This window comes from Delphinus delphis, chromosome 1, assembly GCF_949987515.2.
Source record: "Delphinus delphis chromosome 1, mDelDel1.2, whole genome shotgun sequence".
Lineage (NCBI taxonomy): Eukaryota > Metazoa > Chordata > Mammalia > Artiodactyla > Delphinidae > Delphinus > Delphinus delphis.
The window spans coordinates 127738336-127765052 of NC_082683.1; the positions used below are offsets into that span (position 1 = coordinate 127738336).

The window sequence follows — 26717 nt, forward strand, 5'->3', positions numbered from 1 at the left end:
TTCCTTAAGCCACATAAATAAACATCAGTGAAACACTTGGGATTTATGTGTGTTCAGATAACAAGGCACAAAGCTAACCTGGGGGAATGCACTTCTTCTCGCATGTTTTCTCACTGGTCTCTGGGGCACTGGAGGACAAGACAGGGACATTAGAGTTTTATGAGCTATTTGGCTTCACTCCAGGGACATCTCAACTTTGGAATTTTTCTGGTGGGCATCATCTTTCAGCTGCTTTTCTCTACTGCCTCTTCTCCAGTGCTTCATTGCAGGGTCCTGAGCTTTTTTGCAGGAAGCACTGAGAGGAACATCTTGTTTTTTTAACCACAGTTTAGCAACTGTGCCATTTATTGGCCTCTTGGGAAGCCACATTCTTGGATCACCATCATACCAATTAATTGATTTTTTTCCCCCTGCTTAGAAAAAAGAAAAAACGCTTTGCAAGGAAATAAAAAAGATACATTAGTTGGTTATTAGAAATACTGGGAAAGATTTTTCATTAAAAAGTGCTGTTAGAAGAAATGCTGAGTTTTGTGGCATGTTAGGTAAGTAGATATCTGACCCTGAATACACATAACTAAGCAGTGAATCCAAAGACCTTACCGCAGCTTTCAAGGCCCTGCATGATCTTGCTCCTTTTCATTTCTAAACTCCTCCTCATCTCCCTCCCCACAGTCCACTCCAGCTACACTGGTTTCCTTGTTTCTTCACAGGCAAGGAGATGTGGTGCAGGGCCTTTGCATTTCTCATTCTCAGTGTTGGAAATGCTCTGCCTCGAGATGTCTGCATGGGTCACATCCTAGCTTCTTTCAGGTCTTTGCTCAAATGCCACATAATCAGAGTCTTCCTCTGACAGAAAATTATTATTTTCTATCAGCAATTTCACATGCTTCCTTCGAACACACACACACACACACACACACACACACACACACACACACACACACACAGACACACACACACACACACACTCATACCATTCTTCATCTACTTACCAAATTTGTTTTTCTTTGTGGCACATACGACCACATGAATTATACTACATACGTCTTTTATTTTTGCTGTGATTGTTGGACAGTAAAGGGACTTGAAGAATGTAAGCTCCATGAGAGTAGGGACTTGGTTTGTTAAGCTCATTACTCTATTTATAACCCCTGAACATCCAGGTTTTCAATAATAATTATTGAATGAATAATTGAATACATGAATCATGTCTCATTGACTTGGCAGGTGATTTTCCGTTTGGCTAAAGTAGACATTTGAGTAACTTCCATGAAAGCTTGTAGGATGAAAGAGAATAACTACAAAGCATCATGCTCAAATAGGATTTTCTTTTAGGTCTGGATAGATCTGCTCTGGTTTTCACTCTGTACATAAAGATTTGCATTTCATGTCTTCTAATGGCTGGCTGTCCAGTCAAACACTCTGTGCTGTGCTACTCATACAGCAGATGCCTCATGTAATGGGCCATGGTACTCAGGTTTCAAATCAGGCTGAGTATTAAAGTTTGAATCATTTGTTGGGTTTTATATGAAATTCAGTCCTGGGACTTGACTAAAATTCAAGAGATAGTAATCTCACCTTTTAATCTCACACTTCATTAAAGGATTCATGATCTTTGCAATTAATTCTTAATTTATAATTTACCCTGGCCCCTGCTTTTCCTCTTACTTTCTGCATGATTTTTCTTGTTCCATTTTAACTACTTAATAGTGTTTACCAGAGATAAATGTGGAAAGAGTGGTGATGAAAACCTGGTTATTGTCTTCAGGTATTGTTTTGACCCAGCACCAACGCCCTCCTGCCCTCCTGTTTGGATGTTTTCTGATTACTTAATGAGATTATGGCTCTTCTGACTACCTTTCAGCTTTATTTCACTTAAGGTTGGGCTTTTTCTTTTAATTCCTTATCATCTGCTAAATAACACTAGCATTCTCTTCATTTCTTTGTTTAGAAGAAATAATAAGGTCAGATATGTAATGGAGAACATATCAACTTACCATATATGTTCTTCCTTCACAGAGCTCACCATTCCTCCCATCATTTGTAGAAAATATTTGAGGTTTGGGATTTGCCCACTTGGAGAAGGAGGACTAACAGTATTTCTTTCTCTCTGACTACTTTACCCAAGGCCACCCGGGTGGGATCTGGCATCCTTCCCCTTTTTACCAACTTCACTTAGATCTTCCTAGACTTCCTATATGCCACTCCTAAAATATAGAATCCTCAATAAAGAATTTTCCAACTTACGCTTGTGAAGTTTCTTGACCTGTTTTACTAGAATTGTTTCTCATTTTTGATCACTTTTGTAAATGTGAATACTTCTGTTTTTCCTTTTTTCATAACAAATGTGTTGTGCCCAAATAAATATTCTCTCATCTCCTGAATAAATCCACCATTATGCTACACACAAATTAAAAATCACTAGGGGTTTTAAGGGCAGATTTTTTTTTTTTTTTTTTTTCTCTTGGTACGCGGGCCTCTCACTGCTGTGGCCTCTCCCATTGCGGAGCACAGGCTCCAGATGCACAGGCTCAGCGGCCATGGCTCACGGGCCCAGCCGCTCTGCGGCATGTGGGATCTTCCCGGACCGGGGCACGAACTCGTGTCCCCTGCATCGGCAGGCAGACTCCCAACCACGGTGCCACCAGGGAAGCCCTAAGGGCAGATTTTAATTCACATAAATAGAATAAAATTATTGCATGCTTTTATAAGCAGTGAAATCATTATGGCTACTGAGTTTGTAGTGCGTGGCCAACAGTGGTTGGTTTATAGCATTTTGATCAAAATAGAGCCCATATCTTTAGGTCAGCCAAACCATCAACTCAAGTCATGCACATAAAAGAAATTTTATTCTGGTTTTAGTTCATTTTCTCCGTGGTGTTTGCAACGGAACTGTGAACAGATGGTTACCTAAGAACCTAAGTCTTTGCTTAAGGCACTGAACTAGTTACTCTTGAAGGTATAGAATCTTGCCTGGTCTTGTGCCTGTTCCAAGAGATACCTAATAGTATGGCTCTCATGATCGGATTAATCAATGGTTAATACATTTTGTAAGTGTATATTTTTATTGAGTAGAAATGTCTTTCAAGTGATTTTTTTTCCTCTAGGGAAAAATGTGCTCCATGCGTAAAATTAAATTTTTATATTGACGTCCCATCAAAATAATTAAACACTACCCTAAATAATACTTAAAATATTGGATTTTATTAAAACATGCTTTTGTATTTAAAAAAATGATGGTGCTACTTTGTCTCAAAACAAGTATAAAGTTTTCTCTTAGAATTATATACCTAAAGTTTTGATTCCTAAATACAGGTATATTATGACTCCATTTAATCTTCCTTATTATTTAAGAATATTCAACATAATTTTAACATAAGCTATTTAGAAGTAATTTATCATTTAATAGATGTTCAACTTTGTCTGGAAGCTTTGCTGTCATTGTTTAAGCATCAAATCTTCTGAGGCCTTCTCAGAGCAGGTTTAGCCACTTACTACTTTGTGTTTCTCCTTGATTTTTGTTAAATATTTCTCTCGCATAACAATTTATCTGTATAGTCAACCTGCCACTCAAGACTGTGAGGTTTCCAATATCAGGTGCTTTGACATAAACTGAGCTCAGAGCTGGCCTATAGTGGTGCCCAAAGAATGTTTGTTAAATGAATGACTGATGTGAAATAAATTTAAGAATATAAAATTATTATATCCAATAGCAAAGCCTTAATTCCTTGAGCCTGTATAAATCAATTTGCAGAATATTTAAATAATTAAAAGAAGAATAAAAATCTAATGATGGTGATTTCTAGGTCAATATTATTTTGGCACACATGATTAAAATTTTGATGACTTTGACAAAAAAATTGTGTTCTTACAATGGTAAGCTTTTAGTTCAACATCCAGAGCAAAAGAGATTGGAAATTATAATGACTTAAGTGGTTGAGAAAACTGATTGCACCTTAAGTAAGAGACGTAGAAGAGAGGCAAGGAATTGAAGTGAGCAATCAGCTAAGTATCTGTTAAATCTAAGTAGAATGTCATGCAAACTGAGCAGGGACTCTGCTGAATGAGGTAATGAAATGAGTGGCAGAAAGCCTACTCAGAAGTCATTCTGAATGTCAGTAGGACTTTTTTTTTTGCCTTTTTCCTATATGTATTATGAAGAATTGGGACTGGAGCATTACATTTGGGAGCCAGCAATTAAAACCATCATTTTGAGTTTTATACTCCCACAACATTTTTTACACTCCTACAAACCTTTTAAGATCAACCAATTAGAAACTGTACTGGCTTAATTACTGCCTTTCAGTAATGCCTAGATCTTTCCTGCTTACTGTCCCCTTCAATATTTCTCTGAGGGCAGTTCTTCTAGTGTATTCTCTTTCCATTTTATCCCACTTAGAATTTAGGCTCATTTACATCCAGTTTTCTCAGTTGTAGATACAAAAATATGGCTCTGCTGGGTTCCTTTCCTGATGAAATTGAGCTTGGAAAGATCAGGAGGTACACACAAAAAAATCAATCCTCCTGCCAAGGGCAGTAGATTGGAGGGTTCTTAGATGTTTCTACTTCATGGGATGCTCTTATCATTTTGGCCTTTCCTTGACTTATTGATGTCTGCATACTAGTCTGTGGTCCTTCAGCTATCAAGTATTTAGTTTCTGAATAAATATTTATATTGCCACTCTTTGGTGTTTTAGAAATAATCTGCTATAATCCATTTTCTAAATGCTATTGCCATCCCCATCCTATTTAGTAGACCGCTATTGCTTGTGTAGTCACTTCTCTGCAGGAGTGTGGTTCTATGTTAGTGTGGCTATCATCAAAAGCAAGTATGCAATGATAGCTTGGGGTGCTCTCTGAGTGCAGAAGAGGAACAATTGCTCTGGTGGCCTAGTGCAGGCTAGTGGTTTGTGCCGGATGTGCCACCTAGTTTTGCATTAGTCAAGAAGAAGGACAAGTATTCATCAGCTATCCCTTCCATACTTAGAGACTTTTTATAGGCCTTACAAAAAATAACTTGCAGTATTCTCAGAGTATAAAACGGCTTCTGGAATGATAGAACTGTCCCCGAAGAATGTTTCCCAAACTCAAAATGGAAGCTTCATTTGTGTCTTGAAGTTATTCATGAAGTAAGCACCTAACTGATCACAGATCTCAGGATTCAGCTAGGAGTCTCAGTAAGGGGGTGATGGTTTGGTGATCTCATGAACAGACACTGGGCTGTGAATTTTGAGGTGACCAAGGCAGCCAGGTTTCTATGCTCTAATGATGTTGTTATAATAAAAGTACTCTAGGACTTCCCTGGTGGCGCAGTGGTTAAGAATCCGCCTGCCAATGCAGGGGACACGGGTTAGAGCCCTGGCCCGGGAGGATCCCACATGCCGTAGAGCAACTAAGCCCGTGCGCCATAACTACGGAGCCTGCACTCTAGAGCCCGCGAGCCACAAGTACTGAGCCCGTGTGCCACAACTACCAAAGCCCGAGCGCCTAGGGTCCGTGCTCCGCAACAAGAGAAGCCACTGCAATGAGAAGCCTGTGCACCACAGCGAGGAGTAGGCCCCTCTCGCCGCAACTAGAGAAAGCCCGCGCACAGCAACGACGACCCAATGTAGCCAAAAATAAATAAATTTTTTTAAAAAAGTATGTTCGTTGTGGAAAAATTTGGAAAATGCAGACATGTATATAGAAAAAAAGTAAAATTATGCATAAGCCCATCATTCAAAGAGGTTGTTGCCATTAACATTTTGTAGTATTTGTGCAGATTCTTTTCTGTGCACAGACAGCAGACTTACAGCATTAAGTGATTTAACATTTATATGTGATTTGTAATCACAGTGGTTCCATGAAGTAGTGCAGTTTGTTGTCTTGCTAAGACACTGATGTGCATCATGCATGCTATTAAGTAGGTGCGCACAGTGACTCCAATGACCATGGAGCAATCACATCTCAGGGAGGCCTAGCATACAAGTTAGGGGAAATATTATGTGCTACAGTATTACTCAAGAATTTTGGAGTTTTTAAGGTTTTTGGCTATATCCTCAAAGAGTATCAAGTGTATATGGTAGCCTGTGACTATGAGTGTGTGTATATGCTTGTGTGTAATCACATTTTATATTTAGTAGCCTGATTTTCTTCACCCAGTGTCATAGACACTTTAGCATGTTATTAGATATTATTTATAAATTAGATAGTATTATATCAAATATTAGCTATTATTTGGAATGGCTTATTACATCCCATTAGTGGACCTACCTTAATTTATTTAACATCATTGGATACTTAGGTGGCTTATAGAGTTATGTCTATTTGTCTTATTGTTGCTATTACAAGTAACGCTGTGATGAATTTCCTTATTATTTTAGCTCAGAATTCCATGAAGTAATTAGACTGACGTGTGTGTGTCTTTAAAATTTTTGAAACATATTGCCAAATTGCTTAACAGAAAGATTATTCTCATTGACGTCCCTTCTGCAAGTTTAAACTGTGCTAGTCTCAGTACACCTTCACCTGCATTAAGTCTTATAAAAATGATTATAGTAACTTGACAACATAGTAGTTACTATCTTTCTTTGTATTACTCTGTGCAGTTTACTATCTCTTATTGACCATTAAATTTCTTTTTAAATTAAATCACGTTTTTTGCCTGTTTTTATGTGAGATATTAGTGTTAATCTTATTAATTTGCAAGTGCTTTTTATAATAAATGGAATTCATCTTTGCCTGTCATAAACCATGAATTTGCCCACTTTTTTCCCTTTCTATTGCTGCCATCCCTGTCCAAGTCCCCTTATTTTCCATCTGAATTGCTTCAGAAGCCAAAATTCCTAACAGGTCTACAAGGATCAAGCCCCTGTTTACCATTCTAGCTTTGCCTAAAGACCATCCCCTTGCTCTCTGCACTGACCTTCCTTTACTTCCTTGACCACTCATTGTCCCTGTCCTCTCCTGTGCTTGGCAAGCTCCATTCTCCCCACAACCGACTTTACCCGACTAAGCCCCGTTTTTAGGTTAGGCTTCCTTGAACATCCTTGTATTGATAGCATCCTTTTCTTTTCTTCCTTACACTGAAAACAACTATAATTCATTCATTTCTGCAAACTAAATTTTGGACAATTACCTGCATAATTGAGATGGGATAAGTGATTGACATGCATTATTTCTACAGTTTTGCCAAAAATATGTATATAAAAACACATCTGTTAGGGTAGAATTTTAAAAAAATGGTCTCTGTGGTTCATGGAATGTGAACCATCCTCAAAGAGTAATGGACAAGACCAGGAGCTCTGGAGTCTGAGGGCTTGGGTAGGAATCCTGGACCCACCGATTTTGAACTGTGTAGTCTGGGGCAAGTTACTTAACCTCTCTGCACTTTGCTTTCCTCCTCTGTAAAATGGGATTAATAATCGGATCTGTCTTTTATGATTGTTGTGAATTTCGAATGAGGTAATTCATGTGGTGCTTAGCACACAACCTGGAACATGGTAAGCACTCTATAAATGTTAGTCATTTTCCTCCTTTTCATCCTCATTTCTGTCTTCGTCATCTTTGAACTTTATTAAGTGCTAACTCTGTACAGCATAGAGCTAGATGGTATCTGGGTTTCTGTTTTCTTTGCAGGGAATTTCTCTGCCTGTTTTGAAGTGCTTCTTCTCAGATAACGTAGTAACTTCTGATTGTAGTTTGTGCAGTCTTTTCTGTCACTCTGCCATTCTTCTTTAGGATATTTCATTTCTGCTTCCAGAATGGTAATGCATGTCTTCTGGAATACAACATAACTTATTTGTTTTCTTTTTTGGCAGTATATATTTGAGTATTAACACTCAGATCTGTTTTTCTTGACAGCTGGCAAACTTCCCCAGACTCTGCGAGGAAACAGAAAGGATTGTTGCTAACCACATTCGTGAGCGAGAAGGGAAGACAAAGGACCAGGTGAGGAGAGGCCTTCCCTGGTGGGCAGGGTCCTTGTGGGAAGTGGAAGACCTCTCCAGGATTGTTTGGTCTCCAACAGTTGGCGTATCCCTGAATGGAAAAAAAAAAGAGCTGAGAACACTACCACATATGTTTATTTTTACTTATTTATGAATTTTATACATGTGTTGCTATACTAACATCTTGCGTATGTTAAAAATATAAACATATATAAAGACCTTAGAAGGATAACATTTAAAAAGCAGTAATAGGAGTTCCATTATTTTTTTCAACACTTCATGAATCATCATGTGTACCCTTAGCATGTACACACCCCACTTTGAAAACCACTAATCTGGAAACATATCACATATTTTCTTTAAGATCGGGCCCACAGATGGGCACCAGGATATTCATAAATTGCTGAAGTGTTTTGCAAAATGTTTAGTGTTTTTATTTTTTTTCTTGAGGAGAATGGATAAAGCTATTCATCAGCTTATCCATGGAACCTATGACTAAAAAAATAAAAACATTTAAGAACAGCTCTTTTAAGCATTTCTAACTATTTTGTAAATACACATGGTTTGTAAGGAGTGGCTTTGAAATTGTCTTCGAATCTTGGCTAACTACGAATGAACGATTATTTTCAAGTGAGGATAATTCATTGAAAAAAGTTAAGGACTACGTGAAAATAATTCAAGCTTCTTAAATTTAGGTGGATGTTTTCTTAGTTACTTATAAAACATTATAATGGGAAACACAAAGGTTTTCAGATGCTCTTCAGTTACAGGACACAGCTGTGAGTGTGACAGCATGGAGAGGACACTGGACTGAAGCCATGTGTTCACCACAGAGTAACAGCATGTTCTTGAGCAAATCACTTCTCAGGACTGTTTTTTCCTCATGTACAATGTTGAAATGTTGGTCTATATGATCTCTGAAGTCCTCTATAAGTTAGAATTCCAAGATTTTGTGGTTCTTAGGTGAATTGGAAAGAAGGAGAGAAAGAACTGGGGAAAAGGAGGAAGGCAGAATAGGAGAGAGAGAGGTAGAGACAAACCACAGGGAGAGAGACACATGCAACATGTGTTAGAGGGTGCTGTAGGGTTGGGGTGGGCGTGGAAGGAGAAAGCGAAGAGACAGAGGGATGGAGGCCTGGCAGGTTGGGATATTTGTGAGTGACTCTGGTAACAACCTGCTGCTCTCTGCTCGAGCTTTGGGATTCATTGCTGCTACTTTTTATCATTGCGTGGTTTTTTTTTTTTTTTTTGCGGTACGCGGGCCTCTCACTGTTGTGGCCTCTCCCGTTGCTGAGCACAGGCTCCGGACACGCAGGCTCAGCGGCCGTGGCTCACGGGCCCAGCCACTCCGCGGCATGTGGGATCTTCCCGGACCGGGGCATGAACCCGTGTCCCCTGCATCGGCAGGCGGACTCTCAACCACTGCGCCACCAGGGAAGCCCTATCATCGCGTTTTGAAAGTCACCTAACGATTATTCATAGTTTTCACTTATTTCGCAACTTTCTCACTCTTGGAGTAGTCACAATAGCCAAAAGTGGAGAAAATAGGCTTTGTGACTTAGTAGAGATAAACAAATCAGTGTTAACTCATGAGCCAGTGAAGTCAAGCCTGGGTCCAGGTATACAACCCGAGACCAGAAGTTCCCCCACACACCTAATGTCATGGCTCCTGCTGGACCAAGAAAACGAGTTCTGTTATCAACTGTACTCCTGACCTTAAGTAACTAAGATAACCATTTTAATTTGTGTCTTTATTCTATGAAGTTCAAATGATAATACATTCTACTTAACTCTTAGGGATCCTGTGTAAAAACAGTATTGAGGAAAAAGTTGTACAGTTCTTATCTTAATTATCTTTGTGTTCATATCTAAATCAGTTAACTTCTTCATGTTTCATAGTTTTTGTTTTACTGAAATGACATACTCACATTTTTCATTGTCATTAAGATTGTGGGCTCCAGGGACTTCCTGGTGGTCCAGTGGTAAAGAATCCGCCTTCCAATGCAGGGGACGTGGGTTCCACGCACCGTAATGAAAGATCCCACGTGCCTCAATGAAGATCCCATGTGCTGCAACTAAGACCCGATGCAGCCAAAAAAATAAGGAAAAAAATTATTTAAAAAAAAAAAAGAAAAAAAATTGTGGGTTCTGGGTTCAGACTGCCTGAGTTCGAATCCAAGCTCTATCATTTGCTTTCTGTGTAAATGAACAAGTTATTTATTAATTTTACACTTCAGTTTCCTCATCTGAAAGTGGAATAATAATGGTAGTTAACTCACAGGTATTTTGTGAGGATGAAATGAAGTAATCCAGATATAGCTCTTAGTTCTTCATTAATTTTAGTTGTTTTTGTATTCCTAAAGAGCTATGACACATAGTAGACATGAGAAAGAATTGCCTTTTCTGATTTCAAGGGAGCCTGTCTTCCATCTGTACCTCTGATGTAGTGATTACTTCATTCCCCAAGTGGGAGTTAAGGGAGGGAGCGAGCATCTCTCTCCTAAGTGACCATCTCAGGTGGCCTGGTTTGACAGTTAATCAACTGCCTGAAGAAGCTGGTGCCTGCCACTGCTAATATTGACCTGTGTGGCATAGTAAACACATGCATGTTTTTGGTAACGTGAACATGTCGGTTTGCATAGATTTCACATTTGAGTTCTGAACTCCGTGCTGCTTTAGGCCATATGGTACTTCTGAAGTCGCTGGTCAGAGAGTGACCCATTTCCTTAGACTTCTGTGCCAGTACTGCTTTGAGGTATTCTTGCAGTTTTTTTTTAAAAAAATGGAATTATTACCAACCTCTGCTCTGGAAACTTTGTGTGTGGGGGAAATTCTTCAGAATTAAAAATATGAAAAACCATAAATCTCCCTGAACGTTTTTCTAAAACAAAGGTTTTTTGAGCTTCGGTGTGTGCCTGCTGTTATTCCAGGTGCTTCCATACATGTAATTACATGTTGAAATGGTTAGCTTTGTGGGTGATGACTGCTACCAGGGGTAGCTGTACATTTCTTCAACTAAATTTTCAATAACTGTGGGTGAGAAAGGCAGTGAGAGAGAGTGAAAAAAAGAGAAAAAATGTACTTTTTTCCTTTTCATCCCCCACATGCGACCTGGCTCTTTTCCTAGGATGAAAACAGACTCCCAGTTTCCAGGAATATGAATGAGAGCAGCCATAGTTGTTATTTTTCTTCCACTTTTCCCCCGTACTGCAGTCCAAGTTAATGTGTGTGAACGTCCAAGATATTCACGACAACCTTTGGCAATGTTGAGAATTATGTAGATATTTTGCTCTTTATGGTGGCAACTACTAATTTGTGCTTAAATATTATGGTTTATTGATCCAAACTCCTAGCCAAATGGATTTGGGGTATAAAATTTAATAGAATCTGGATTTATTGTAGGGAGAATAGTGGCAATGCCACAGATAATCTAATAGTGATGACTCCTCCTAACTCTTCAGTTTTCTTCATTGAGAGAAGAAAAAAAACTATTATCTGATGATATGAAAGTTTTTCATACAAGTATGATATTGTTGACCCAGTTAGTGCCTGGGCATTGGCTTTATGTTGGTAGTGGGGATGGGTTTGGGGTGATTTAGTCTTTTTTTCGGTAGGGCTCCTCGGGGCTCACAGCAAGATTTGGTCGGATGACCAACTGAGATTAGCCACAAAAGCAAAGCCTCAGAGACCATAGCATTGGGTAATGAGTGAGAAACAATAATACTTGGCCATGTACTAATTATATGGGAATAAATTTCTCCCTTTAAAATAAACTATTCTTCAAGACTGGTAGATAGTCATAGAATTTACAGCCACAAATGTTTCTCAGGCACCTGTTGTGTGTATCATGCTAGGTTCTGGGGATAAAGTGGTGAACAAGATAAATATAATCTCTGCTTCCATGGAGCTTATAGTCTTGCAGGGAAGCAAAACATCAAACAAAATATAATATAAATAATTAATTACATTTGTGATAAACACCACAAAGAAAAAGTATAGGGTATAATACATAAAAATATTATCATGATTTATAGACTATATGAGAGTAATAGCATGATCCAACTTGGTCTTGGGTGAGGGTGTGGGGTGAGGATCAGGGAAGGCTTTCCTGAGGACGCACCTCCTGGGGGGCATTATATAGACTGTGCCAATGAACTGTTACCACAAATGCTTGGATGCACTCAGATTTCACCTTCAGTGAAGCCTATTGATTTCAAGGAGGCTTTTTATTTGTATATTGCCTTTTTGAGTTGGTTGATGAGATACTTCTACTTGCCTATAGGGAGCTTAAAGAGATAGAAAGAGGAAAAACAAGAGGTGATATTGCTATTTTGTGGCTAACAACATATGATGTCTACAGGAGCAGGAAGCTCTAAGCAGCTCCTCCATGGCCTTCATGCCACATGTATTTTTATACATGTGTCCTTTTGAACATTACACCTACGTTTTAGAGGAATAGAATAATTCTAGGTTCTGTGTTAAGTTGGCTCTGTGTTAAGTAAGCATGTTAAGTACATGCTTATAAACTATAATGCTGTTGTCTTCATGTGGGACTCAGACTTTTCACATAGATCTTTTGTTTCTGAGTTTAGAGTAAAAATGAGAGTCTAATGAAAAAATTTAATGCAACTTTTCATTCTAACTGAAGCATCCTTTTTAAAATTAAATAAAGATAAATGATTTGTAGGCTATTACTGAATTTAGTGTTTGAGAATATTTAAGATGGGTTTTCACTGAAGTGATTCTCTTGGACTTATAGGTACTGCTGTTGATCGACATCCAAGTCTCCTACATCAACACCAACCACGAAGATTTCATTGGCTTCGCAAAGTACGTGAAATCCTTGATTGTCACATGCATTCCTCCTGCTGGTTTGTCTCAAATACACATGTGAATTTCTACAACAACCCCAGCATTCTGTGTCAGGATTAACTCTGAGTCAACCTACTGAGGAGATCTGAGCCTCGTGGCCATGGGCCATTTTCTCTGAATAAAGGAGTTGGCTTCTTTATTGTACAGCATGTGAAATCATATGTAGCTCAGATACTCCTTGTTTTTGGATGATGATCTGCAGTTTGTACTTGAGCTCCCATAGATAAGCAGTAACAGATGCACATTTAAAATATGTTAGGGAACAATTTCTCACATAAATTTGAAATATCAAGTGCAATTCACAGGATACAAGCTATTTCGCCATCCCTAAATCAGACTATAGTGGCCTATTTTTTAAAAAAACTGTCCTTTGTGAACTTAGATGTAATCTTTTTGGATGAACATTCTCTTTCCTATGAAGTATATATACTTTATATAGGCTTGTCTATATATTGCTATTCTATCATACATGTGTTCTGTTGTATTCTAATATTCTGTTGCTATATTCACAGATATTGTCAGGTAAACATTATACTTAAGTATTCAAGGTTGGTTATTTATTGTGTGACATTTTCAAGACCCTGAATTTACCATTTTTTCCCGCCCTTTAGTGGAATCAGTTTTTTATTGCTTTTAAAGAATTTTGATTCTAACTCTAAAATATACCTGTGGCATGTAAGCGGTTCAAACCTCAAGTATATAAAATATAGTTTATTTTATATAAAAAATAAGGTAAAGAGGCCTATGTACTGTTACTTTACTATGTCTTCAAGAATAGGAACAAATAAAAAATGAAACACAAGAAAATGTAAAACTAGCCTGACTTAGTTTTACATTTTGACTTAGAAGAAACAGATATCTAGATCATGTGATCTAAACTAAACAGTGGCCTGAGGAATTTATAGGCATGTTTTAGAGAGGAAAGTCCCAGTTATTCAACAGAAAATTGTCTCATTCTGAACATAGCCTAACGAACAGTGTATACACATTTTGCATCCAGCAGTTATTACTACTGTGTGGTACACTAGTTTTTGGTTTTGGTACATTAGTTTTTTCAACTGTTTTCTGTCTGTGACTTATGTGTAAAATTGTTAGAACTCAGTGATTAATATGTTTCTTTAGACAGTTGTCTTTTTTAGCTGGCACTGCCCGCTCCAACGTCTAGATAGGGATTTACTCCACAGCCATTTCACACAGACCTGCTCCCTTGTCTTCTAGCCCCTATGGCTCTCATCATCTGTTCTGCTCATTTCCTTCTGCAAAATCACCAGTGGCAAGAAACCTAGACTCTGATGTGTCTTCTTGTCCCTAGGCCTGGAAGGGTGGACCTGAGAATTTCTACCTGGTTTTCTGTGTAGTCAGTGAAATCTTTGTGGCCTGTTCTGAGCTCTGCTCTAGTTGCTATGGGGGAAAGAAAAAGAAAAGGAAAAAAAAATTGTCTTTTAGGAGCTTGCCTAATAATTGAAAAGTATAGAGAAATGCAGGTAAAAATTTAAACTGATGTATTCTCCATTTACTTCACTTGCTTCTTTGAGGAATTTAAAAGAAAAAGAAATCCTTGAGTCATTTGAAATAACCAGGAATACTGCCTTTCATGTTGACTTTTATTGGTTACAAATGCCAGTTAGATTTTTGTAAAAATGTAGCAGATGCAGATATAAACTTGACACCGTAACTTAAAAGTGAAAAGGATATTGCAGCACTGTCCTGTTATAGTATCCTGATTCAAGGAGGAAACAGAAAAAAATCATAATCAGTATGGAAAGATTCAAGTTTTGAACATGTTTTTTAACGAGCACTAAATTTAAATTTCACCCCTATACTCTGCTTGAAACATTTTCCCCCTAGATTATCCTTTTACTTATTTTTAAAGATAAATGGTCCAGAGTTTATGTTCTCCAGTAAATTTTAATATTTTCTACCTCAGAAACTGTTGAACTAAAGTATTAGGTTGACTAGGTTTTCAAAGGCGTATAATTTTGCAAATGAAAATACTTCAGTTGCAGGCTTTTGGTACAGTCTCTCTGTAATCCAGGTGACAGTCCCATTTTTCCAGCAGTGAGATAGATTGTGAACCTTTATGATGCTAAAAAGAATCATTGTTCAAACTGCTTTAGAAACCCAGCAACTTTGCACGTTTCTCATCTAATTTAAACTGCACACCTAAACTTCCTTTTGAAGGACTGGTCTGGGAGTCAACAGTCTGAATTCTTTTTCCAGGGTTTGCCACTGATGAGGTTTGGGTTTTGGCCACTTAGTCTCTCTGTATCTCAGTTTATTGCTCTGTCAAATGGAATAATAAAAAAATCCCTGTCTTGTATACTTTTCAGGATTGTTGGAAGATCAAATTAATGAAGTTATGTGAAAGTGCCTTTGAAAATTGTGGTGCAGTCTGTAAAAGTGAGAAAGTACCATATGTACACACTCATACACACACACACACACACACACACACACACACACACACACACACAGGGGAACTTGATTCTACGAGATGTACCATTTTACTTCATTTATGACGTTTTTAATGACTGGAGTATGATTGCCACTGAAAGACTTTTTTAGTTGCTGATGTTATCTCCAAATGTAATATTTTGCACTGAGACTCAGAGGTAAATGTTCTTTCTGTTTGTATGCTGAGTTGGAGTGCATTTCAATTTGACATGGGATAATTATGATGATGAAGAAATGTTCATTTCAAAATCACTTTGAGGAGTTGTGGTATTTTTTGTGCTTTTAAAAATTAAAAAAATATGGTTGTAGCTATAAATTTTGAAGTTGGCAGGAATGCTGTTTCCATCAAGAAAGAAAAGTCAAGCCATATTTGAAGACAATTATGTAAGTATTTTTAAGTTCTGAAGATAGAAAATTAAAGTCTAGAGTTGAGGAAAATAAGCATTAGTTTCATGAGATTTTTAGAGATTTACCGAAAGAGGAGGACCACCCCTCAGATTTATAGGATGGTGATGTATAGAGTATTTTACACATGTAGTTTGTTTTTCAACTGGGATGACATTTTGTTCTAAAAATTACCAAAAAGAAAGGAATACAAATTGCTAAAATTAGATTAATGGAAAGTGATGTCTCAGAGTAGTGTTCAAAACAACTCAAAATTCTTCTTTTTGCTATAGAATTTATTCTGCCATGTTGAATATGTGAAACTTTTTTTTCATCTCCCAGTTATTTGTTAAACATGGACCGTAAAATATGTACCATGTGTAATGTGTCCAAGTAAGCGCTGCTGTAGACTTGCTTTGGAATTTAATTTCTGAAGGCTTGGTTTTTCAATTGTAATATAGTTTCTGAACCTAAAAGTTTTGTATTTCAGAAGGAAATGTCAACTTTCCTCATGACTTAAGGATTTTAATTTGTCATTCTTTCCTGGTTAAAAAAAACCCAACATTCTATTTTTCTTAACACAACATAATTAGTTTTTGTTATTTAAGAAAACGAGCTATTCCAATTAATTATTCTTCATTCACTTCCTCTCTTTCTCAGTAATCCTGTTGTCTGAACAGAAAGGCAGGCTTGTTAGCTGAATGCCTTGGGGAATGGACTTTCAAATTCTTGTGCTCTTCTCCATTTTCATGGGCACAGTTTGCCTTCTGAGTTACTAAGATTTTTGCAGTCCAGTGGTTTAAGAAACATGGGCTCCAGATACACACCGTTAGAATAACATGTCTATGCCACAAACAGCAGACCGAGTCTGTTTTTCAATCTGCTGAGTAGGTCTCCCCACCTGTTTTCTCACAGTTGAAATGATAGTGTGCAGATTTCAGTTCTTGTTATGTGAGCACCATGAAAATTCTAAGGGTGGTAGCATTCATTATATCTCTTTCCTGATCCTCTGGAATGTCTCTGTTACCATTTTACTAAAGGCAGTATATGTGAACCTTGGCACCAAATTCCAAAACAATCTTGGTCTTTACCTTTACATTCTTTTTTTTTTTTACATTCTTTTTTTATGTGTCCCTAATACATAATCATATTCCATTGCAATGGTGTATCTAGTTCCTATTCTTACATGAGAATGTTCTCTCTCTTGTGGAATTAAAACTTAGGTATTAGATTATAGCAAGATCCTTATACGCTACTTTAGGAATTAAATGCTTGGTTTCTTACCAGGACTGGTAGAAATATAGATTTGAGCAACTTGCAAGGACCTCGTTAGTATCATCTATTTAAATAAGTTATAAATTCTAATGTTTCAAGCACTGTTTTAAAAATAAGTGGACTTCCACTTTTCTCTTTCATTCTCAAATCTGTTGTTTTGAACTTTATCTTCATCCTTAAAATGAGTCTTAGGAGATGAGTCATCTTTCTTTTATAGGCCCCCAAGTTCTGTAGGGTTTTCTTGCATAATATTTAGCTTGAGACTTCACTAAAGATCCTACAGGGGCAGTCGACATCATGTAGTTTTCTTCTTCCTTTGGCTTCAATCTGATTGTATGGAGCCAAGCCTACATGTGATAAGTTGCACTCTTGGGACTCTCAGCAACTGTTTATAATCTTGGGGTAATATAAAAAAACATTCTAAAAGAGATTCTTTACCCCAGAGCAGTGCTGTCTAATAGAACTTTCTGAGATGATGGAAATATTTTATAACCTATGCTGTCCAATACAGTAGCCACTAGCTACATGTGACTATTGAGTAGCTGAAATGTGGCTAGTAAAGCAGAAGAAATGAAAATTAAATTTTAATTAATTAAAATTTTAATTTAAACAGCCACTTCTGGCTACCAGCGACTGTACTGGACAGCACAGTTCTAGAATACGGTGAATCCAGCTGATTGCTCTGGGTCCTTTAGCAGGCTATACTTTATTGACAACTTGGTGGTAACCTACAGTGGTGGCTTCAAGAAGAGAAAAAAGAGGTAACTCTGTTAGCTCCTTCTAAACAAACCCCAGGGCTCAGGAATATACAGTCAGCTTTTTAAATGCTCTGTCACTACAGTATAAAGGATAGACTTTTCTCTTCCACTGCCTTAGTGTGTATGTTGCCATTTTTCTAGTAATTCCTCCATCATAGCACAACTGACGTTTCTTTTAATTTCAAATCTCCTCTACAAACTAAACGTAGTAGTAGAGGGAGAGGTACGCTCTGACGTTTGCCGTGGAATCTGCATCTCTGAGGGACTCCATTTTCTTGATTCCTTTGAGTCCTCTTGGGTTTGACTTAGAGTCAGTACTCCTCTTTCTTCTTTCTCACTTCTCTTTTACTTTTTGGCTCACCGTAGCCTTGTTTCTACCACACCACTCTACTGAGACTGCTTTCGGCCAGGAGCGAACAGTTAATTCAATGGACAACTCTGAGTCCTTTGTTTGACATCATTAACCACTCCTTGTTGAAGAGACCTATCCTATCCCTTTGCTGAAATAACTCTCCATTGTCTCCTGGCTTTCCTCTTTCTGCTCTAGCCACTCCTTCTCGTTTTTATTTTGGAGCTCTTTATCCTCTGATCATGGCTTAAGAACTTCTTTTTATCAGTATTCTTTTGTAGACCCTTTTCTTTTCTCACTCACTGCACTATCCCTGTCCAATAGTGTTACTCACCACAGTGGTTTCAGTTACCAGCTTTATTTGATGCCTCTAAATCTAGATCTCCATTCCAGAACTTTTTCTTGGACTGTTACCATAGTCAGCTACATACTGGGAATCTCTACTTGTATATCCTAGGGAAGCCTCAACCCAGTATTCCCAAATTAAACTCATCATCTGATTTTATAATTCATGCCTCCTCCATTGTTCCCACTCTCTGTGGGTGGTAACTCCCAGTTGCTCAAACCAGAAACCTGAGTGTCATTCTTTACTCCTTGTTCCCCTCACCTTTGTTTTCTTCCATCTTTAACAGGTCCATATGATTCTACCTCTATAATATTTTAGGAATTTTTTCTATTTCTTCCTATCATCATTGCTATTATTAAAGTTAGTCTTCTCTTGGGTGGGTTGCTACAATGGTCTCCTTGCCCCTTGTCATGTTCTTTTTCATTCCTTCTGGAATTCTATTACTTTCAGAATAAAATGTAAACTCACTAGTGTGGTTTCCAAGGCCCTGTAGAATCTGTCTTTTGCTTACCTCTTCAGCCTATTCTATTGTTACTATTCCTCTCTATCCCAGCCCCTAACTCTGTGCTGTAGCCAGACTGGCCACTTTTGGATTCCTAAATGTACCATACTTGCTGCAGCACATGTCTATGGCACACTTCTTTAAATTATTTAAATTTCCTATTGCAGATAAACATTAAGAATCTGGTTGTATATAACCCTGGTATCAAAATACAATTCCATAAATATTTCTTAAGAAACTAAACACTGCGAGGTAATGTCAGTGCTGAGAGAGGTAGAGATACTGATTAATGCAACACACCGTTGGCCATCAAGCAGCAGACCTTGTTGGAGGGGAGTTAGAGGCCTGTGTATAACACAATCCTGTTTATAGAATACAGGCACAGACCAAGAGCTAGCGGAGTTCATGGGAAGGAGAGATAACTGGATGTTTCTGAGAAGGCATATTTCAGAAATGGTACTTGCTTTGATTTTGAAGGCTGGGCAGGACTTCCAACAGTCAGAGGGAGGGGGTCAAGGCTGGCTGCTTCCTGTCTTCCCTGGTTCAGAGTTGACACTGACTATTTCAGGGAGGTAATATTTAATAAAACACTTCTTTGATCATGCCATTTTCTGGCTTAGAATCTTTGAATACTTTCTGCTGCCTTCAGTATAATGACCAAATTCTCCATAATTGGCCCTAACATAGAGTTATTGTACTAGGTGGCTTTTAAGATCATTTATTGAATACAAACCTGAGTCTATGGTCATACAATTTTTCTTATAATAGTTTTACTTTCCACAACTTCCCTACATGTCCCAGCTTTCTACCTCCTGGCTTTGCTTATACTACTCCATTCTCTTGGAATGCGGTTGATTTTCTTCCTCTATTAAAATTTTACTTTTCTTCAAGTTTTCTATGAAAATCTCAGATCAAATCAGACCAAAATGATCTTTCTTTTCTCTGAACATTCAGAGCAATTACCATATACAGGATTTATCTGATAAATGGTCACACATACCCCTTGCCACATTCTTATGTCATTATAGTCTTATTGCTTATGCACATGGACATGGATAGACACAAATATGCAAAAAAAATTTTTGAGCTAAGACGTAACATGGATTATTTTTCTTTGAATGTCTTTCAATGTGCTCTTATTTTTATAAAAATTTAAACCTTTTGTTATATAATTTCAAAATCATTATGTCTCAGAGCATTAAACTAATTAACCTAATTTGGTTTTATGTGTTTTAATGTTCTGGCGAACTCTTCAGCAGTGACTTGTGTGTAGTAGGAATTTTATATGATTAATAACGTACACACAGATATGGGGTTAATTATATCCCACATTTGAAACAGAAGCGCTTTTTTGGCTTTCTATTACAGCCTCACATATTTATTCTTTTAGAGCTTATTCCTTTGTTATTTGTGTTTTGTATGTCACTACCCACACTAGATAAATTGTAGGCTCTTTTTACAAGGACCATACCTTATTTATGTTTATATGTTCCACAGAGTTCCTTTCAGATAGTTGGTGCCCTAAAGGTTTTGACTTATGTCAAATTAAAACATTATATATAGGTGTGTTTTACAATATTGCAGATAAAACCAGTTAAAGACCTATTACCAAGAATACCTCTAAAGACTCAAATTAACCTGCAAGTCCTTACATGGTTTTCTGTGAACACATTTTTAAATAAGTATTTTGAAATATTTTCAGTTCAGTTAACATTGCATTCCTAAGAATTATGATAAAGGATGTTTTCTATCTAGGCAGATTATTTTTTACTATGTTACTTATGGAGTAACTTTAAGTACCTAAATACGTCATTAACAGCAGTATCTTTGGATTTATGGGGACAGTTGCTGCAAAAAAGATGATTTTTTAGGTGAAAAGTAAAGGTAATTTAGTATTTGTTCTAACACTAATATTTGAGATTGGCTTATAAAATAAATCTGTTTTTTCCCTGCATATTCTTACAAGTGGTAGATCCTAAATATGCATTATTTAGTAGATGAACATTCTATGTCAGTGGAAAATCTCTTCACCTAGTGGATATCACAAGCATCTGAGAGTAACTTTGCATCTCAAGGAATCTTAGATGTAAAAGAAACTTAAGAAACATTTCCCCAGCGCTTGTCTCTGTCTCTCTGACTCTTCACACCACACACACACACACACTTTATAGCCAAGAAACTAAGGTCCATTTAGGTCATACTCTTTGCCTAAGGTAGCACAAGGAGTCATCAACAATCTCTGTGTTTTTTGCTTAATATTCAGTTTCTTTTCTTTTATATGATTTTAAGGGGACCTATACATAATTTGAGGGTCCCCAGTAGTTCACCTACTTCAAAGTAAACACCTGTAAGTCTGCCATAGTTCGAAGTTACCACTACTAGTCAGTGATTTATTTTAAAATAGTTCCTGTTTAAAAAAAAAACAAAAAACCTCTAAAACACAAGTATGATGCTTGGGAGAGATGGTCATATCCATGAAGAAGGCATGATCACATTATAATAGTAGTTTTCCCGTTTCTTCCTAGAAGAGAGGAAAGCATGGGATCTGAAGCCCCAGGAAGAGTTGTACTTTAGGCACACATTGTGCATCTGGGCATGGTGGGCAGCCAGAGGGCAGTGTGGGCTCATCAGACCCCTGGCCACAGACACAACCTTCACCTCATTCACAACCTCACCACAAAAACCTGAATAATGTAGATTTGGGTTATGCAGAGAAAAGGTTGGAGAGAGATGAATTTTATAGTAATTAAGGGAATTAAGCATTTAACTAAAGACTAGAAAAATAATAAGAACCCAGGAGAGAAGAAAAGCTAAACTCTGAAATTAGCAAATTGAAAAAGAAAGAGACACAAAATATCTTTAGTAATGAAATACAGTGTGGCCTTTCAGCACGCACTTCTTCCCCATCCTCAGTTGAAGGTAGTATATAGTTTTTTTATGAGTTTGAAGGGAAGCAGCTTAAATACATCATGGGAGATTATAAAAGATTGCCATTTTGAGCAACTAAGTGTGGCATTGATTTCTGATGTGCTGTTGAGCTATAATATCCCACTACTTTAAACAGTTGATTGATAACCTTAATCTATCTTTTATGTTTTAGACTATTTCATTAATCTCCAAAACAGCTTCTATAAACAACTAAACAATCAGAGGGTTCAGTATTGCTAGTCTTCTCAGAATAACCAAAATGAGTTTTATTTTCTTATATTGATATATGTTTACTCATGGACTCACCAAAAGAAAGCCTTCAATCTTTTGAGAGATAGAGTAACATATTGCCTAATCTTGAGATTTCTGGGGTTAAATTGTTGGGGTGATATCTGGCTCTTATCCCCTCTGTGCTCATGTTATAATAGTATCACCCTCATCGGATTTCTCATTCAACAGATATTTGTTGAAGCCAGCTATGTGCCAGGTAGTTTCTACGCACTGGGGTTATAGCAGTGAATGAAACAGGCAAAAACCCCTGCTCACAAGGAGCTTTCATTCTAATGGAGGGAGGCAGATAATAAACACACAAAAAATCAGTAAACTATATAGTCTGTTTGAAGGTGAAAAATGCCATAGAGAAAAGCAGAACAGTATAAAGGGGATGAGAATTCTGGAGGAAGGGAGGGATTCAGTTTTGAATAGGGTGGTCGTGGTAGGTCTTACTGAAAAGATAAATTGGAATAAAGACTTGAAGGAGGTGATGTTGGGAGCCGTGCAGGTATATGGGGGAAGTGTATTTTTTAGGCTGATGGAGCAGCTGGCATAAAGGCTTTGAGGTGGGAGTGTGCATGGTGGGATCAAAAAAAAAGGAGATCAGTATGGCTGGACCTCTCAAATGAAAGAGGTGGAGAATAGGAGGAGATGAGTCAAAGAGGTGGAGAGTGGGGGTTAAGGGCCTTGTGGACCATTGCAAGAATTTTGACTTTTACCCTGAGTGTAATTGTATTGCATAGCAGTAGAGGGTTTTGAGCAGAAGAGTGACAGGAACCCCCCTTTACAAGGATCACTCTGGGGCTTCCCGGGTGGCGCAGTGGTTGAGAGTCCGCCTGCCGATGCAGGGGACACGGGTTCATGTCCCGGTCCGGGAAGATCCCACATGCCGCAGAGCGGCTGGGCCCGTGAGCCATGGCCGCTGAGCCTGCGCGTCCGGAGCCTGTGCTCAGCAATGGGAGAGGCCACAACAGTGAGAGGCCCGCGTACCGGGGGGGGAAAAAAAAAAAAAAAGGATCACTCTGGCTTCTGTGTTGAGAATAGACATTAGGGGGACAAGCGTGTAAGACCAAAGAGACCAAACAGTAAGTGATGACAACAGTGCAAGTGAGAGATAATGGTGGCTTGGAACAAGGTAGTAGCAATGGAATAAAAAGATGTTGAATTTTAAAGACATTTTGAGAAGTAGAGTCAATAGCATTTTCTGACGATTTGATGTGGAAGTAAGAGAAAGAGGAACCAAGGACTTTGGCTTAAGCACTTGGCAATATGGAATTGCCATTAATTAAAAAGGGAAAGAAGGTGGGTGGAACAGGATTTAGGGAGGATGTCACAAGTTCAGTTTTCACAGATTAAGTCTGAGATGCCCATTAGACATCCAAGTGGAAATGTTGAGTTGTTGAAAACATATTTGAGTCTAGAATTGATGAGATGGGTCCAAGCTGACGATGCACTATGAGGGTTGTCAGAATACAGTGGAATTCAGAGCAATGAGATTAGATGATATCATGAGTTTGGGATCTGGAATTAGACTACCTAGTACCAGCACTTGTTAGCTGAGTAATTTTGGGGAAGCCACTCAGCTTCTCTGTGACTCAGTCTCTCCATCTGTAAAATGAATGAATATTACCTCACAGGGTTAAAATTAAAATAAAATCACTAATACCTGTAAACCACTTAGAACATGGCATATACTCAAAAAGTGCTGTCAATTTTCAGTACAATCTTATATACCTGTGGGATATCACTAATACTTAACCTTGACTTATTAATGCAGCAATACAGGTTTTCTTCCTGTGGTATATTATTTTTGATTTGTGATTACTAATTGGTTCTAGAAGTTCCATTGAGTTGGTTTTGCTTCCAGAATTAAACTGACCTGGATTTTTTATATTAGCTCTGCCTCAGTTGTTGATATATTTTTAATGCCTGTATTTATTTTAGTATCTGTTACGTGCTCAGAAAAAAATCTTATGATTTTCTTCAGTGCTTCTCTCCTTTGCTTTTCTCAGTGCTCAGCAGAGGAGCAGTCAGGTTCACAAGAAAAACACAATTGGAAATCAGGTAGGAATTGTTTAAAAGAATTAAAGCATGCATGTCCCAAAGAATTTGAACTAAATTGCTTGATTGACTTTTTTTAAATGCAAATTAATCATGTGCAAATTTTGCTGGAAATGCAACTTTTTGTTTTGTTTTTGCTTTTAAAGTTTTTGGAGTGAATTGCATTTTTTTTTTTTTTTTTTTTTTTTGCTATTTTATGCAGTTAACCCTATTGATTTATTTTAAATAACTTTTCTGCTATTTGCTCTGCTTTTCAAATTTGCCTCCTTGTGTCCTGCTTTGCTTGCTTACATTACCCCTAAATTTGATTTAACATTGAATCTGTGAGTCAGTTCAAGGTTAAAATATGGTGAGTAGTTGCATGAGCTTTCTGGTGCTGCTGACTAGTTCACACATTTGCACAGCTTGGTAACAGTGAAGGGACAGCTCATAAAGAAGGCAGTTTGGGATTTAAGATTTAATCTCTGCCACACCACATCCTGTTGGTTAATGAAGATGTTAATTCCTAAGAAGATCTGATCTTTTAAGTTTTTGTGTTTTGGGCTGGCCAGCTGTCTCTGACTAATAGCGCTCTGCAGAGATTGCATTAACTCTGACAGTTTGCTGTTTCTTTTATGTTCTATGTGATAATGAATATTTGCATTGTTATTTCTTTTCAAGTCAAAACAATGATGGTTTTATAGTTTTTTTTTTTTAATTCAGAGGTACAATTGTTGAACAAATTGAAACCTCTGCTCTAAAATTTTTTCCATTGTTTTGAAAGGAGAAGAGGTAATAATAGACTTTATTTTGAAAACTTTTTTTCTGAACTAAAGCATATAATTCTTTGCTATTTCAGGGAACCAATCTTCCGCCTTCAAGGCAAATTGTACGAGCTAAGTTCTGTAAGCTTTACTGTTGCTTTTTCATTTAGCGTCCCAAGGGCACAGTTTGTCTTTAACTGATTAACTCAACTAGCGCTTGCTACTAATTTTTTTAAACTTAGATTGTCTTGTCCATAACACCCTATCATTGAAATAAAAATCCTCTTAAGAGGGTTCATCCCTTCACTGCTAATAACTTGCTGTGATTGAAAGGTATGAACTAGTAAATTCTAAAATGCTGTAATAATAAATGTTTAACACTGTGGGTGCTTTGATATTTCTCTAATTTTAATGGGCCTTAAAATAATTAAAATCATTAATGACCTTCATCTCTATCCTTTTATGCTATGTTGTTATAAGGTGTAAGCCTTTCTCTTCCCCTTCTATGATAATATTTCCAATAAATGTAGGTGACACTTCTAAAAGGTGGGTGAATATTAAACAACTGATTTTGATATATCTGTTGATACTATCCAATAGCAATTATTTGTATTTTTTTAAAATAATAAAACAAAAAGTAAAATTACACTGATTGACATTTTATATGGCTTTAGAGTTGAAGCTTTTAAAACCAGATGCTATATCTTCACCTAATGGAAGTATAAAGATATTGTCAAATTACTAGCATTAAAAAAGCAATTATATACATTTCTACCATGGGCGAGGCAGCCCTAAAATCTTTCTTCCAGCTATGCACAACTTGAGAATGAGCTCGGAAGATGGGTCAATTATTTTCCTCATGATGCTTTGGCAGAAACAAACTTTGGAGCGAGATATTCCTGGGTTCAAATTCTCCTCTGTCACGTAGTAGCCATGTGGCCTTGGACAAATTGAACCTGAGTTTGCCCAGTTGTGTGACGGGAAGAAGAAAATATCTCTGTCCGGTGATTGTGAGAATCAGAAATAACCCACATCATAAGGTTTGCAGCTGGGTACTAGATACGTGCCCTATAAAGAGTAGACGGTAGGTAGGTGCTGCTTCTTGGAACTTTGGGGAGAAAAACAATATGGAGTATAAGAAAATTATAAAAGTTATTAAATGAGAACAATGAAGCATTTGGGAAAATTAGAAGCTATGGCAATTATTCTGTAGATTACAATGGCCAGATTAAGCCAGGGTGTGGTATAATGGATTTACCTATAAAACTTTCCTCATGGTCAGAATTCTAGCTCATAGAAGTTTATACTTATTGGAAAAGCAATAGTATAGTGGCATAAGTGCATACTTTAAATCAGATCTGGACGGAAACTCAGAACAGTTTTCAATTATACTGCCTCCAAATGCTAAAATCATGTTAATTGTGTTTCTGTGCCTTTACTTTCACTGAGTACTTCAAAGCCCATACATTATGGAAGTTTTATAACTCAAGATAATAGAATTGGGGTGAGTGTTATAATAGAATACAGATCCCTTATCCAAAACTGCTGGGGCCAGATGTGCCTTGAAGGTCAGAACTTTCTGGATTTTAGAAAAATATTGCATATATTATATATTACCCAGTATTCCTGTGGGGTCAGAGGCAGCACCCTGTAATTAAATGTATTGTATCTCTGCAGTGAAACAAATGATAATCACACCAAGTAGATTAAATGAAAGACATAAATATTTTCACATCAAGTCAGGTTTTGCTGCCACATTTGTTGCTGTTGTTGCTGTTGTTTAAACCTTTCACTTTGCAAGTAAGAGGTTTTGAACCTGAATGTCTTATTTTTCAGAACCAAAT

General features: G+C 37.4%; 1 protein-coding gene across 2 annotated transcripts in view; it reads left to right on the forward strand.

Moving 5' to 3' along the window:
* DNM3 (dynamin 3) overlaps nucleotides 1-26717 on the forward strand; it is a 544460-nt gene that overhangs the window by 228423 nt on the left and 289320 nt on the right. For both annotated transcript variants that reach the window (XM_060009515.1, XM_060009525.1), the window contains exons 11-13: nucleotides 7843-7929; nucleotides 12688-12758; nucleotides 24082-24133. In XM_060009515.1, coding sequence (XP_059865498.1) covers nucleotides 7843-7929; nucleotides 12688-12758; nucleotides 24082-24133 — 210 coding nt within the window. The remainder of the gene's footprint in view (nucleotides 1-7842; nucleotides 7930-12687; nucleotides 12759-24081; nucleotides 24134-26717) is intronic.